Source organism: Macaca thibetana, chromosome 14 (assembly GCF_024542745.1).
Source record: "Macaca thibetana thibetana isolate TM-01 chromosome 14, ASM2454274v1, whole genome shotgun sequence".
Lineage (NCBI taxonomy): Eukaryota > Metazoa > Chordata > Mammalia > Primates > Cercopithecidae > Macaca > Macaca thibetana.
In genome coordinates, this window is record NC_065591.1 from 3,225,488 (window position 1) to 3,240,138 (window position 14,651).

General features: G+C 48.5%; 1 protein-coding gene and 1 pseudogene across 1 annotated transcript; both read left to right on the forward strand.

Moving 5' to 3' along the window:
* Window positions 1-509: 509 nt before the first annotated feature.
* Window positions 510-3,966, forward strand: LOC126936402 (uncharacterized; annotated as a pseudogene).
* Window positions 3,967-8,436: 4,470 nt separating this feature from the next.
* Window positions 8,437-13,398, forward strand: LOC126936403 (putative uncharacterized protein DDB_G0291608). Its single transcript, XM_050759210.1, is given in 4 exon segments — window positions 8,437-8,468; window positions 8,869-8,947; window positions 12,600-12,899; window positions 12,901-13,398. Coding segments are annotated over 4 exon segments (909 nt in total).
* Window positions 13,399-14,651: the final 1,253 nt, after the last annotated feature.

The window sequence follows — 14,651 nt, forward strand, 5'->3', positions numbered from 1 at the left end:
ACAGGGGGTTCCCAAATGCCTGGGAGTGCAACTCAGTGAAAATTGTATATTTCTCTAATCACACAGAGGCTGAAACAAAAGAATCACAACGCAAACTCGTGAGAGGTACGGATCGTATTTATTTAGAAGATCCAGCCCAGGTACTTAAAGGCGAAGCCCTGGGGCAAAGAAACCAGGCCAGGTCGGAGGTAGAAGAGGAGACTGGGCACCCCTCCTCCTCAGGAGAGGATCCTGGGATCTCTAATAATTCTGAGTCCTCCAGATCAACTCCAAAAGCAATCGGAGCTCTGGCAGCTCAGGCAGGATGAAGACGAAGGGTGGAGGAGACAGGAGGTTGCAGGGACCCGGGAGAGGTGGCAGCAGGTCAGAGGATTCCGGTTTCAGCGTGTTTCCAGCAGGCTCACAGGAGGGGCCCAGGGGTGTGGGATCTTGACGCCCTGAGAAGGTTGAAGTGGTGAGGTCAGGAAAGGAAAAGGGGATTCCGGGAGAATTGATGGGCAGGACCCAGCATGCCGGAAGCCCTCATGACCTCAGAGGCTGAGCGGCTGAGTACTGAGCCCTGAACACTAGGCTGCCTTAGTCCAGAGGAGGACAGGCTCAGAGACATGCTTCAGGAATTCAGGCCACAGCTGCAGTCATTCCTGGAGAGCCCAGATCTGTAGGACCAGCTGAGGTTTGTGGGCAGAGCCTCAGATCTTGCACTGGTAGCACACGGGGACACAGCAGCTGGACTGGGAACAGCAGGGTTTGCAGCAGCTGGACTGGCAGCAGGATGACCCACAGCCTGAGGAGGAGCAGCAGGGCTTGCAGCAGCTGGACTGGGAACAGCAGGGCTTACAACAGCTGGACTGGCAGCAGGATGACCCACAGCCTGAGGAGGAGCAGCAGGGCTTACAGCAGCTGGACTGGGAACAGCAGGGCTTACAGCAGCTGGACTGGCAGCAGGATGACCCACAGCCAGAGTAGCAGCAGCAGGGCTTACAGCAACTGCACTGGGAGCAGCCACAAGAGCCACAGCCCCCCTTGGAGCCCCCACAGGAACCACAGCCCCCCTTGGAGCCCCCACAAGAGCCACAGCCCCCCTTGGAGCCCCCACAAGAGCCACAGCTAGAGCAGCAGCAGAAGGGCACACAGCGGCTGGGGCCACAGCCCCCACAGCTGGAGCCACAGCTCCCCTTGGAGCCCCCACAGGAGGTACAGCCCCCCTTGGAGCCCCCACAGGAGCCACAGCCCCCCTTGGAGCCCCCACAGGAGCCACAGCCCCCTTTGCAGCTCCCACAAGAGCCACAGCCCCCCTTGGAGCCCCCACAGGAGCCACAACTGGAGCAGGAACAGGCTGGCACACAGCAACACACGGGCTTGCAGCAGCAGACAGGCACACAGCACCTGGAACCACAGCCCCCGCAGCTGGAGCCACAACCCCCACAGCCGGAGCCACAGCCCCCACAGCCAGAGCCACAGCCTCTGGAGCAGCCACAGCAGCCCATGGTTCTGGTGGATTGAGGGTGGAGCAGGTAGAGGAGCAGGTGAGAAGCAGGTGGCAGGTGCAGGTGTGGAGCTCCCTGAGCCCCGGCTCTTTATATTCCTGCCCAGGTGTTTATACTGATCACATGAATACTGTTGTTGTTTCTGCTGTTTCACGTGCACAAGTGTTATTTTTAATCTCTTCACCGTCCTATGAGCCGCCATGAGCTCAAGCCAAGCTCTACTTTCCTTGGTTTCTAAATTTGGCCTCTTCCTCATAGGCGTTTCCCTTTGTTAGAAGACACTGGGCTCCCTCTCCAGCGGGTGTCCTAGGAGTCTGGGAGGCAGTGGTGGCTTGGCTGGTGGGTGGACCATTGTCCTTGGCGCTCAGAGCTCTCCTCACTGATGCAGACCCTCCACCCCCTGGCATTGGTGTTTATGTCAACGGTGGTCATTTTGTAAAAAATAAAATAAAATAAAATAAAATTAAAATTAAAAAAATAAGCTGAAAGAAAAGGCTGTCTATAGGTTCCATCACTTAAAAACTTCCAGTATAAATATTTTGTCAAATTTGTAAAACAAAGTGTCGAAGAACATGGATTTTAGTGTGGCCCTGGTTCTCCTTTGTCTTTCTTACCTCTTCCTCCTGTAATCAGCTCACTCCTAATGACACAGATTAGACCCACGTTCCCTTCAGGGAAGCTGGGCTCACAGAGGGAACAGAGGAACAAGACCCTTCCTAATGCTTTCGAGTTTTCCTCCATTAAGTCTTTGTAAAAATTCCACAAATCGACAGATATGCTTCAAATTTACTCTCCTTGAAGGCTACAAAAATTTTGACTAGCCACCCTCTCTAATGCACTTTTATTTTCCAAAAGATTACTTTTTTTTTTTTTTTTTTTTGAGACGGAGTCTTGCTCTGTAGCCCGGGCTGGAGTACAGTGGCCGGATCTCAGCTCACTGCAAGCTCCGCCTCCCGGGTTTCTGCCATTCTCCTGCCTCAGCCTCCGGAGTAGCTGGGACTACAGGCGCCCGCCACCTCGCCCGGCTAGTTTTTTTGTATTTTTAGTAGAGACGGGGTTTCACGGTGTTAGCCAGGATGGTCTCGATCTCCTGACCTCGTGATCCACCCGTCTCGGCCTCCCAAAGTGCTGGGATTACAGGCTTGAGCCACCGCGCCCGGCCCCAAAAGATTACTTTTAATTTTGTATTGAGGTAAAATTTACATGCAGTGAAATGCTTTTTTTTTTTTTTTTTTTTTTTTGAGACTGAGTTTCACTCTGTTGTCCAGGCTGGAGTGCAGCAGCATAATCTCAGCTCACTGCAACCTCTGCCTCCCAAGTTCAAGCGATTCTCCTGCCTCAGCCTCCTGAGTAGCTGGGATTACAGGTGTGTGCCACCATGTCTAACTAATTTTTGTATTTTTAGTAGAAATGGCATTTCACCATGTTGGCCAGGCTGGTCTCGAACACCTGACCTCAAGTGATCCCCCTGCCCCGGCCTCCAAAGTGTTGGGATTACAGGCCTGAGCCACCGCGCCTGCACTGCATTTTTTTTTTTTTTTTTTTTTTTTTTTTTTGAGACAGTGTCTCATTCTGTCACTCAGACTGGAGGGCAGTGGTGAGATCCTGGCTCACTGCAGCCTTGGCCTCCTGGGCTCTGCACGTATTTTGAGTGTGCAGTTCCATGAGTTCCGCTAAACACGTACTTGTGTGCCCATCACCCCAACCATGACCAACTGCTCTACCCCCAGAGGTTCACTTTCATGGCCTTCCCTTCCCACCCATCACTACAGGCACAGCTCTGCTGACCGGTTCTGCCCGCTGTTGAATGTCGCAGAAATGAAATCATTAAAAATGTACTCTGGTTTCTTTCCCTCACGATGTTATTCTGTGTGTCAATGATTTGCTCTTCTTCTTCTTCTTCTTCTTCTTTTTTTTTTGTTGAAACAAGGTCTTGCTCTGTCACCCAGGCTGGAGTGCAGAGTGGTGCCCTCATGGCTCACTGCAGCCTTGACCTCCTGGGCTCAGGCGATCCACCTGCCTCAGCCTCCCAATGTGCCGGGATTACAGGCATGAACCACTACGCCTAGTCTTATTCTTCTTTTTTAATCACTGCGTAGTGTTTCGTGTAAAAATACTCTCGACTGCGTTCCCCCATTCTCACGCTCATAGATATTTGAATTGTTCGCAGTTTGGGGCTATGATGAATGACACATAAACATGCCTTCCAGTCCTTCTGTACTCATGTTTTTAGTTTTAATCTTTTGGTTAAATATTGAGCACTGGCCTTGCTAGACCATAGAGTAGTGTATGTTTAACTTGCTAAGAAACGGACAGCTGTCCAAACGCTCGTGCTGCTTTCCCCTCCCCAGCGGTGCATGGGACTGTCAGCTGCACCAGGCCTGTCAGTACCGCCCGGCGGCTTTTCAAACGTGAGGCATCGCATGGGGGTACAATCGCATCTCGTGTGGATTTTGACCTGTGTTTCTCTGATGACTAATGTTCGCAAGGATCCTTTCTTGCACTGGCCATTTTCACATCTTTCTTGTTAAAAGGTCTTGTTAAAATTGTTTGCCCATTTTATCGTAGGTTTTTTTTTTTTTTGTTCTTTTTGTTATTGACTTATTGGAACTCTTCATAAATTCGATATCAAGAATATATGAATGGGGCCAGGCGCGGTGGCTCAAGCCTGTAATCCCAGCACTTTGGGAGGCCGAGATGGGCGGATCACGAGGTCAGGAGATCGAGACCATCCTGGCTAACACGGTGAAACCCCGTCTCTACTAAGAAATACAAAAAAAAAAAAAAAAAAAAACTAGCCGGGCGAGGTGGCGGGCGCCTGTAGTCCCAGCTACTCGGGAGGCTGAGGCCGGAGAATGGCGTGAACCCGGGAGGCGGAGCTTGCAGTGAGCTGAGATCCGGCCACTGCACTCCAGCCTGGGCTACAGAGCGAGACTCCATCTCAAAAAAAAAAAAAAAAAAAATATGAATGAAATGCTTTGCCATATGTATGTATATATATTTACACATGTGTTTTATATACATGTATATATGTGTGAAGGGGGCCAGCCCCTCCACACCTGTGGGTATTTCTCGTCAGGTGAGATGAGACACTGAGAAAAGAAATAAGACAGAGATAAAGTATAGAGAAAGAACAGTGGGCCCAGGGGACCGGCGCTCAGCATATGGAGGACCTGCACCGGCACCGGTCTCTGAGTTCCCTCAGTATTTATTGATTACTATTCTCACTATCTCAGCAAGAGGAATGCGGCAGGAGAGCAGGGTGATCATGGGGAGAAGGTCAGCAAGAAAACATGTGAGCAAAGGAATCTGTGCTGCAAGTAAGTTCAAGGGAAGGTACTATGCCTGGATGTGCACGTAGACCAGATTTATGCTTCTCTCCACCCAAACATCTCAGTGGAGTAAAGAATAACAGAGCAGCATTGTTGCCAACATGTCTCGCCTCCCACCACAGGGGGGGTTTTCTCCTATCTCAGAATAGAACAAATGTACAATCGGGTTTTATACTGAGACATTCAGTTCCCAGAGGCAGGCAGGAGACAGAGGCCTTCCTCTATCTCAACTGCAAGAGGCCTTTCTCTTTTACTAATCCTCCTCAGCACAGACTCTTCACGGGTGTCGGGCTGGGGGACAGTCAGGTCTTTCCCATCCCATGAGGCCGTATCTCAGGCTATCACGTGGACAATATTGGCCAACACCCAGCTTTCCAGGGCAGAGGTCCCTGCAGCTTTCCGCAGAGCATTGCGCCCCTGGTTTATTGAGACTGGAGAATGGCGATGACTTTTCCCAAGCATACTGCCTGTAAACATTTTGTTAACACGGCACGTCCTGCACAGCTCTAGATCTCTAAAACCTTGATTCCGCCGGGCGCGGTGGCTCACGCCTGTAATCCCAGCACTTTGGGAGGCTGAGGCGGGCGGATCACATGGTCAGGAGATCGAGACCACGGTGAAACCCCGTCTCTACTAAAAATACAAAAAATTAGCCGGGCGCGGTTGTGGGCACCTGTAGTCCCAGCTACTCGGGAGGTTGAGGCAGGAGAATGGCGTGAACCCGGGAGGCGGAGCTTGCAGTGAGCCGAGATCGTGCCACTGCACTCCAGCCTGGGCGACAGAGCGAGACCCCGTCTCAAAAAAATAAATAAATAAATAAAATAAAAATAAAAATAAAAAAATAAAACCTTGATTCCATACAACACATGTTTTTGTGAGCTCAAGGTTGGGGCAAAATTACAGATTAACAGCATCTCAGGGCAAAGCAATTGTTCAGGGTACAGGTCAAAATGGAGTTTCTTATGTCTTCCCTTTCTTCATAGACACAGTCACAGTCTGATCTCTCTTTCTTTTCCCTACATATGTGTATATATAATATATATGTATGTGTAAAATATAATACATAATTTTCCAGTATTTGATTTGCCTTATTATCTGAACTTCTTTTTATAGGGAAATGTTTTTGATTTTGAAGTGCAATTTAACATTTTTTTCTTTGACAGTTAGTGCTTTCTTGTGACCTTTTTGAAAACTCTCTTTCTGCTGGGCACGGTGACTCACGCCTGTAATCCCAGCACTTTGGGAGGCTGAGGCGGTCGGATCACGAGGTCAGGAGATCGAGACCATCCTGATTAACACAGTGAAACCCCATCTCTACTAAAAATACAAAAAATTACCCAGGCGTGGTGGCCTCCAGTCCCAGCTACTCAGGAGGCTGAGGCAGGAGAATGGTGTGAACCCAGGAGGCGGAGCTTGCAGTGAACCGAGATCGTGCCACTGCACTCCAACCTGGGCAACAGAGTAAGACTCCGTCTCAAAAAAAAAAAAAAAGAAAACTCTCTTTCCTAGCTTTTCCTCTAGAAGCATTAGAGTTTTGGTTTCTATATTTAGTTCTATGATGGATCTCAAGCTAATTTTTGTGTGTAATGTGAGGTAGGAGTTGAGATCCATTTTTTCACATTTTCATCCAATTGTTTCAGCAGCATTTGATAAAAAGACCATCGTGGCCAGGCGCAGTGGCTCATGCCTGTAATCCAGGCACTCTGGGAGGCCGAGGAGGGAAGATAACGTGAGGTAAAGAGTTCGAGATCAGCCTGGCCAACGTGGCGAAACCCCATCTCTACTAAAAATACAAAAATTAGCTGGGCATGGTGGTGGACACCTGTAATCCCAGCTACTCAGAAGGCTGAGGCAAGAGGATCGCTTGAACCCAGGAGGCAGAGGTTGCAGTGAGCCAAGATTGTGGCACTGCACTCCAGCTTGGGCGACAAAGCAAGACTCCGTCTCAAAACAAACAAACAAACAAAGGTGGTTCTCTTGTAATAGCAGCACTTTGGGAAGCCACGTGAGGTCATGAGTTTGAGACCAGCCTGACCAACATGGAGAAGCCCCTGTCTCTTCTAAAAATACAAAATTAGCTGGGCGTGGTAGCACATGCCTGTAATCCCAGCTACTCAGGAAGCTGAGGCAGGAGAATCGCTTGGACCTGGGAAGTGGAGGTTTCAGTGAGCCGAGATCATGCCATTGCACTCCAGCCTGGGCAACAAGAGCAAAACTCCATCTCAAAAATAAAATAAATAAATAAATAAATAAATAAATAAATAAATCAATAAACCAACCAACCAGCCATCCTTATCCCACTGGAATCATGGTGTTTTTAATGAGAATCAGCCGACACTATGGCAAGTTTTTTCCTGTGTCCTGCTCTGCGGTCTGTATGCTGCTTCCTAATGCAAACACAGCGTCACTGTGACATTATGGGAGATTTTGAAGACAAGTATTATGAGACTTCAACTTCATTCTTCTTTTTAAATATTGCTTTCTTTTTTTCAATTCCTTTGCTTTTCCAACGAAATTTTAGAACCAACTTGATCATCTCAACAACAAAAACATAGATGGATAAGGAGGCACATAGATGATAGATAGATAGATAGATAGATAGATAGATAGATACATAGATACATAGATGATTCTGAAGAATTGGACTATGTAATTACAGAGGCTGAGCAGCTCCACAGTCTGCTGTCCGTGAGCTGAAGGTGTCCCCTGCTTGTCTCAGGACTGAGTCTGGTTCCCCATCACTCTGACCAGAGATTCCTGCTAAGGTGCTCCCTTGGTGACCACTCCACACACAGCCAGCATCTCTAGGCTCCATGCAGGGTCTCCCTACACTCATTATCCAAGATTCCTGGGGTGGGGGGGGGGCAGGAAACCATCAGGTTCTGAAAATATTCATTAGCAGCAGTGGTGCATGCCTGTAGTACCAACTACTCGAGAGACTGAGGTAGGAGGATCCCTTGAGCCCAGGAGTTCAAGACCAGCCTGGGCAACACAGTGAGACTCTACCTCTATTGAAAAAAAAAAAAAAAAGAGGAAGAAGAAAGAAAAAAAGAAAAGAATCACAAACAAGTAAACAAGCTGACCATGTATTTTATTTATTTATTTATTTATTTATTTATTTATTTATTTGAGACAGGGTCTCACTCTGTCACCCAGGCTGGAGTGTGGTGGTGCAATCATAGCTCACTGCAGCCTCAACCTCCCAGGCTCAAGAGATTCTTCCACCTCAGCCTCCCCATTAGCCGGGACTGCAGGTGTGCACCACCATGCCCAGCTAATTTTTTTTATTTTTCTGTAGAGATGGGGTCTTGCTATGTCACCCAGGCTGGTCTTGAACTCCTGAGCTAAAGCGTTCCTTCTTCCTTAACCTCCCAAAGAACTGGATTACAGGAGTGAGCCACCATGCCCAGCCCAGGCTGACCACTTCTGAAAGTGTTCTCCACTCAAGCAGCTCACTTACTTAACAATATCACTTATTCCCACACACCCCCTCCCAGATCTCTTCCATGTTTTTGCAGAACCAGCTCTCCTAAATAAATTTTCCACAGTCGTATTTACAATGCAAATTGTAAGTAAAATTGCAATGCTTGCAAAAAAAAGAAACGTAGGATTCTGTGATGTCGATGAAAGTGACGTTGGAGAACCTCTGGTGGGAGCCAGGCAAGGCCACCGCAGTGAAGATCAGGCAGTTCACCCTGAAAGAGAAGCTGGCCAAGGAGAAAAGATAGGGGCTTCCCAACGGGGTGGATTGACCTCAAAGAGAGGCGTTTGTGAAGGATGAGAAGGAGCTCGGTTGTTTTTGCACTGTGACTCCCTTCAGCATCATTCTGTAATGGTCAACTGTGAAATGAAGGATGTTGCAGCAGGCAATCCTATGATTTTATCAAAAAATTATGCATGAAATATCCAATGCTCGATTTTCTCTTTGTTGATTTCACGGAGAGTTACAACTGTGTCCTATATCTTGCTAACTATCACGTGTCATCTGTTCATTATTAAGGAAGGTTTCGGTTTTCTTTTGCTTTCTCTTCTACCCCCCACACCCCAAGCACAGACAGCATTGGTTCTGTTGGGCCCATTTCCAATGGACGGCTGGCAGCAGGCTTTTCTCTGGTGCCCATTACTGAGGTAGGGAGGCCGTCTTTGATCTGCAGGTCACTGGGTCCTTCCTGGGCCAAACACCTCCCCTTCTTCCCTGGAGAAATCTCTTCATCACATAGCAAGACATGAATTTACCCACGGGAGCCACAGGCCAAGCAAAGAGAACGCCCAGTGAGCCATGGAGGGAGAAGTTTCCGGCATTTTCTTCTGGACCCACTGACCCCACAGCAGCCCCTCCTGCCCCACTGGCCAGGCTGGATGCAGCCACCAACTCCCTACCTGCAGTGTGGTCCACCCTCATGGAATCTCATCAAAGTGTACCCTTAAAGAGGGTTCCTTTCATTTCAGCTTTAATTGTCCTTTGCTGCTCAAAGGCCTTCTAAGTGTTATCATTTACCAGGCAGAACTGAGAACTCTGTAGCTCCCCAGATTTCTCCAGGCTTTCTAGAACTTTCCTCCTGGCTGGCAAAACCAGCTGGTTCTTTCGAGCTCACCCTGTTCTTGTAATGCTTTGATAAATGCAGCCACAACAACCCACGCAGGAGGGGCCTTGTGTTTTCTGAACTCTTCCCTCAGGGATACACGATCTGGGACAGTCTTACCAAATACATAACAACTACCTTTCTCGCCTCTGATAACTTTCCTTTCCACCCACCTCCTGACCAATAAACCAAGGTCTCAATGCTATGTTTTTGTTCTGGTTGGTTTCTGGGTCAGCCAGGATGGACCAATTATGCTGCCCAAACAAGCCACCCCCACGTTTCAGTGACTTCACATGACACAGGCTTGCTTCTTGTTCACATCGCAGGCCACTGCACATCAGCTGGTGACTCTGCTCTGTGCTTCGTCACTCTGGGACTCAGTCGGAAGCAGCAGCCACTGCTTGGAACATTAGTGGTCATGGTAGGAGAAGAAACAGAGAATTCAGAAAACTGCAGCACGTGCTTCAGACTTCTTCCCACTGAGGCAAGCAAATCACACGGTCACACCTGACTTAGAGAGGGCTCATGGAAGGGCCACTCTACCACCTGCCATCTGACCTGTTCCCAGAAGAAGAGGAGAACCAGGATACCTATAAAGAGCCCTAATTACCACCCCGTTCTGTGCTCTGTGTGGCAACACTGCCAGTCTTATAGATAGGTTTTTGGCTAAATGAGCTTAAACTTTTATTTTTTACTCTAACATATGCATTTAAGGCTATAAATTTTCCACTGATTTGGCTGCATGCAGTAAATCTGGTAGTCCCATTATTTCATTAGGGGTTACAAAATGCTAAGTTTCTAATTCTATGATTTCTTCTTTATTTATAAACTGGAATACTTCCTCTAATTTTGTTACCATAAGATAAAGTTTGTCTATCAGAGATAGAGTAAGTGCCTGATTATTTTCCTTTACTTAGTCATCTTCGAAATAATGCATTGATTCCTAGAATCCTCTACAGGCAACTAAGTTTTACCGTTTGCATAGTATCTGTATTATTATTTTTTGTGTATGATTACTTACTCCTAGTTTAAACATACTTGATGTGTATCAGTCCAGTTAAGAAATTGGTGTTCAGATTGTCCTAAGTCTGTCTACAGAGAGTTTCTCCAGGTTTGCCTCTTATCTTTTTTTTTTTTTTTTTTTTACACAGAGTTTGGCTCTTGCCACTCAGGCTGGAGTGCAATGGCACCATCTCAGCTCACTGCAATCTTTGCCTCCCAGGTTCAAAGGATTCTCCTGCCTCAGCCTCCCAAGTAGCTGGGATTACAGGCGTGCACCACCACACCTGGCTAATTTCTTGTGTTTAGTAGAGACAGGGTTTCACCATGTTGGTCAGGCTGGTCTCCAACTCCTGACCTCAAGTGATCCACTTGCCTCAGCCCTCCAATGTGCTAGGATTACAGGCGTGAGCCACCTTGCCCAGCTGACTCTTTAGTTCTTTTGATGTAACTGCATTAGTCTTAGTTATCATCTCTGCTTTCTGGGATGACAAGATGTTCTAGATTCATCTTGTTCACTTCCAGCCCATTCACCAGAGAAGCCAGGTTCCAGGGAGATACAATAAACAGCATTTGAAGACAACAGTCTTGGTGCTAGGCGTGTTCACTGCTACAGGATGGCTCATTGTTTCTGAGTCTTTCAGTGGAGGAGGAAACTGTTTTTATTTGGATAAAATACATCATGATTTCATATCGATATGTCTAATTCAAATTCAGGATGACAAGGTTTTTACTTAACCTCATCAGTTCCACACCAAAAATTCCAGTTCTGATACCAACCTAATTAATGCATTTGCTTTTTCCATACAACATTCACAGCAGGATATCAACCATACTACCACTGCCACCATGACTTCTAAAAACAGCTTAGGAATTTTATTTTTGTGTTCTTTCTATGTTCTTAGGACATATCCCACCAATAAATTGCTGTGTTTCCAAATAACTTGAAATAATTCAATTCTATTGTCTTTTTTTTTTTTTTTTTTTTTTTTTTTTTTTTACAGAGTCTTGCTCTGTCGCCCAGAATGGAGTGCAGTGGCGCAATCTCGACTTACCGCAACCTCCACCTCCCAGGTTCAAGCCATTCTCCTGCCTCAGCCTCCCAAGTAGCTGGGATTACAGGCACATGCCACCACACTCAGCTAATTTTTATATTTTTAGTAGAGACAGGGTTTCACCATGTTGGCCAGGCAGGTCTCAAACTCCTAACCTCAAATGATCCGCCTGCCTTGGCCTCCCAAAGTGCTGGGATTATAGGCATAAGCAACCAAGCTCAGCCCTTTCAGAATTCTTAAAAGGCAATATTGGCTTGGTGTTAGGAGTGTTTATTTACAGAGGTAACGGGCTGTGTAACAACAAAGGCAATCAGAGTAAGTTGGGTACAAAAACTTCCCAAAGGAAGATGGCAGAGGTCTGGACCAGGGAAAGGAGGCAAGTCTGAACTCCCCAGAGCTTTCAGCAGCCTCTTCTGCTTCTGTGGCCCTGGTCTGAGGAACAGTTCTGTCTCCATCAGATCAATAGCTGGAAAGATCTAGGAAGAAAAGGGATCTGAGAAAAGAGGGGTCAGCCGGGAAGGAGATGAGAGGCAGGGGAGACAGCCAGCCCCATCCTAGCACCTTCCACCAACATCACCATCAGACCCACACAGTCCGAAATACAAGAAAGAGAGAACAATAGCTATAGCCATAGTAATGACGCCGAACAACAGAGAAGTCAGCAAGATACGTGTTTCAGTTTGTCGGCATGGTATTTTTATTAGTTTGCAACTTTTCGTTTCAGATAAAGCAGAGTGTTGGACATGCAAAGGGACTCCAAGGAAGCCTCTTAAACACCCACCTTGTTGCAGGTGGGACGCTCATGGCCAGCTGCTTCCAGCTGGAAAAGACAGGACTGCAAGTGGGTTCAGGAGCTCAGGCCTCTGAATAGACAAGCAAAGGCGAGGCTAGCAGGCGAGGGGTGATTCAACTGCAGTTGCAGTTGACTTGGGAAGAGAATTTTTTAGGAGAGACAATGGACATTGATTAGGGTGGACTCTCCTTAGGAAAAGGCAGCCAGATATGGTTCATCTTGTAGTGAGGAATGGACTCTGGGCAGTGGTTTGGGGCTCAACGATGAAGGACAGGTCACAGCTTCAGAATATGGGGTTAGCAGGACTCACATGAGGCCTGAGTCCAGAGCCTCAGATCTTGCACTGGCAGCACACGGGGACACAGCAGCTAGACTGGGAGCAGCAGGGCTTGCAGCAGCTGGACTGGGAGCAGCAGGGCTTACAGCAGCTGGACTGGCAGCAGGATGACCCACAGCCTGAGGAGCAGCAGGGCTTGCAGCAGCTGGACTGGCAGCAGGATGACCCACAGCCTGAGGAGCAGCAGGGCTTGCAGCAACTGCGCTGGGAGCAACCACAAGAACCACAGATCCCCTTAGAACCCCCACAAGAGCCACAGCCCCCCTTGGAGCCTCCACAAGAGCCACAGCCACCCTTGGAGCCCCCACAAGAGCCACAGCCCCCCTTGGAGCCCCCACAGGACCCACAGCCCCCATTGGAGCCCCCACAGGAGCCACAGCCGGAACAGGAACAGGCTGGCACACAGCAGCACACAGGCTTGCAGCAGCAGACAGGCACACAACAGCTGGAGCCACAGCCCCCACAGCCAGAGCCACAGCCCCCACAGCCGGAACCACAGCCCCCACAGCCGGAGCCACAGCCCCCACAGCCGGAGCCACAGCCCCCACAGCCGGAACCACAGCCCCCACAGCCGGAGCCACAGCCTCCGGAACAGCCACAGCAGCCCATGGTTCTGGTGGATTGAGAATACAGCAGGTAGAGAAGCAGGTGAGAGGGAGGTGCAGGTGTGGAGCTCCCTGAGGCTGGGCTCTTTATATACCTGTCCAGAGGTCAGGCATGATACAGGGTCCCTTCCTTGTGACTGTTTACACTATTTTTCCAGAGCTCTGTTTTTTCCCTCTTCGCTAGTGACTTCCTCCTGGCTCAGTTGAGCATCTACTTTCTTTGTGTGCTAAATTTGTCTTTTTCCCCATTTGTTTTGGCTCCTACAATTAATACCTCAGCTCCAGGCTGTCTGGTGCTTCCCACAAAGCCCCAGGGTGCTGGTCACCTGCTCTCTGCTGACCACATGTGACCAGTGGTCAACAGCCTCTGCCCAAGTGCTCTCATCTTTCCTGTGTTGACTCCCCCAGATAATATTAATTTTACCTTTTTAGATTTCAAAAGTTATCCATGGTCTTTATATTTTAGTCATGCCATTTTCAGTTTTGCATTGTTCTAAAGAAATACTGGAGGCTGGGTAATTTATAAAGGAAAGAGGTTAGAATGGCTCATGGTTCTGCAGACTGCACAAGCGTGGCACCCACCTCTGCTCAGCTTCTGGGGAGGCCCTCAGGAAGCTTTTCCTCATGGCGGAAGGCAAAGCAGGAGCAGGCACACCACATGGTGAGAGTGGGAGCAAGGGGTGAGGAGGGGCCGCACGCTTGTGAACAACCAGATCTGAGTGAACCCACTCATCGCCAAGGGGATGATGCTAAGCCCGTCATGAGGGATCCACCCCCATGATCCAAACACCTCCCCGCAGGCCCCTCCTTCAACACTGGAGATTACATTTCGACAAGAGATTTGGAGGGAACATCCCAACTATATCATTATACCCCGACCCCTAAATCTCATGTCCTCGCATTGGAAAATAGAATCATCTCTTCCCAACAGTCCTCCCAATGTCTTGACTGATTCCAACATCGAGTCCAAAGTCCAAGTTCCTTCCACCTATGAACCTGTGAAAACCAAAACACATTATTTACTTTCAAGATACAATGAGGGTAGAGGCACTGGGTAAACATTCCCATTCCAAAAGGGAGAAATCAGCCAAAAGGAGGGGGCTACAGACCCCATGCATGTCTGCAATCCAGCAGGGCAGCCATTAAATCTTAAAGCTCCAGAGTAATGTCCTTGGACTCCCTGTCCCACATCCAGGGTACACTGGGGTGAGCAGTGGGCTCCTAAGGCCTTGAGGAACTCCACCCTCGTGACTTTGCAGGGTTCACCCCTGCACCTGCTCTCATGGGTTGGAGTTGGGTGCCTGCAGCTTCTCCATGCTCAAGATGTAAGCTGCCAGTGGCTCTACCATTCTGGGGCCTGAAGGATGGTGTCCTCCTTCCCACAGCTCAATTAAGCAGTGCCCCAGTGGGGACTCTATGTGGGCCTCCTGCCCCATGTTTCCCCTCTTCACTGCCCTAGT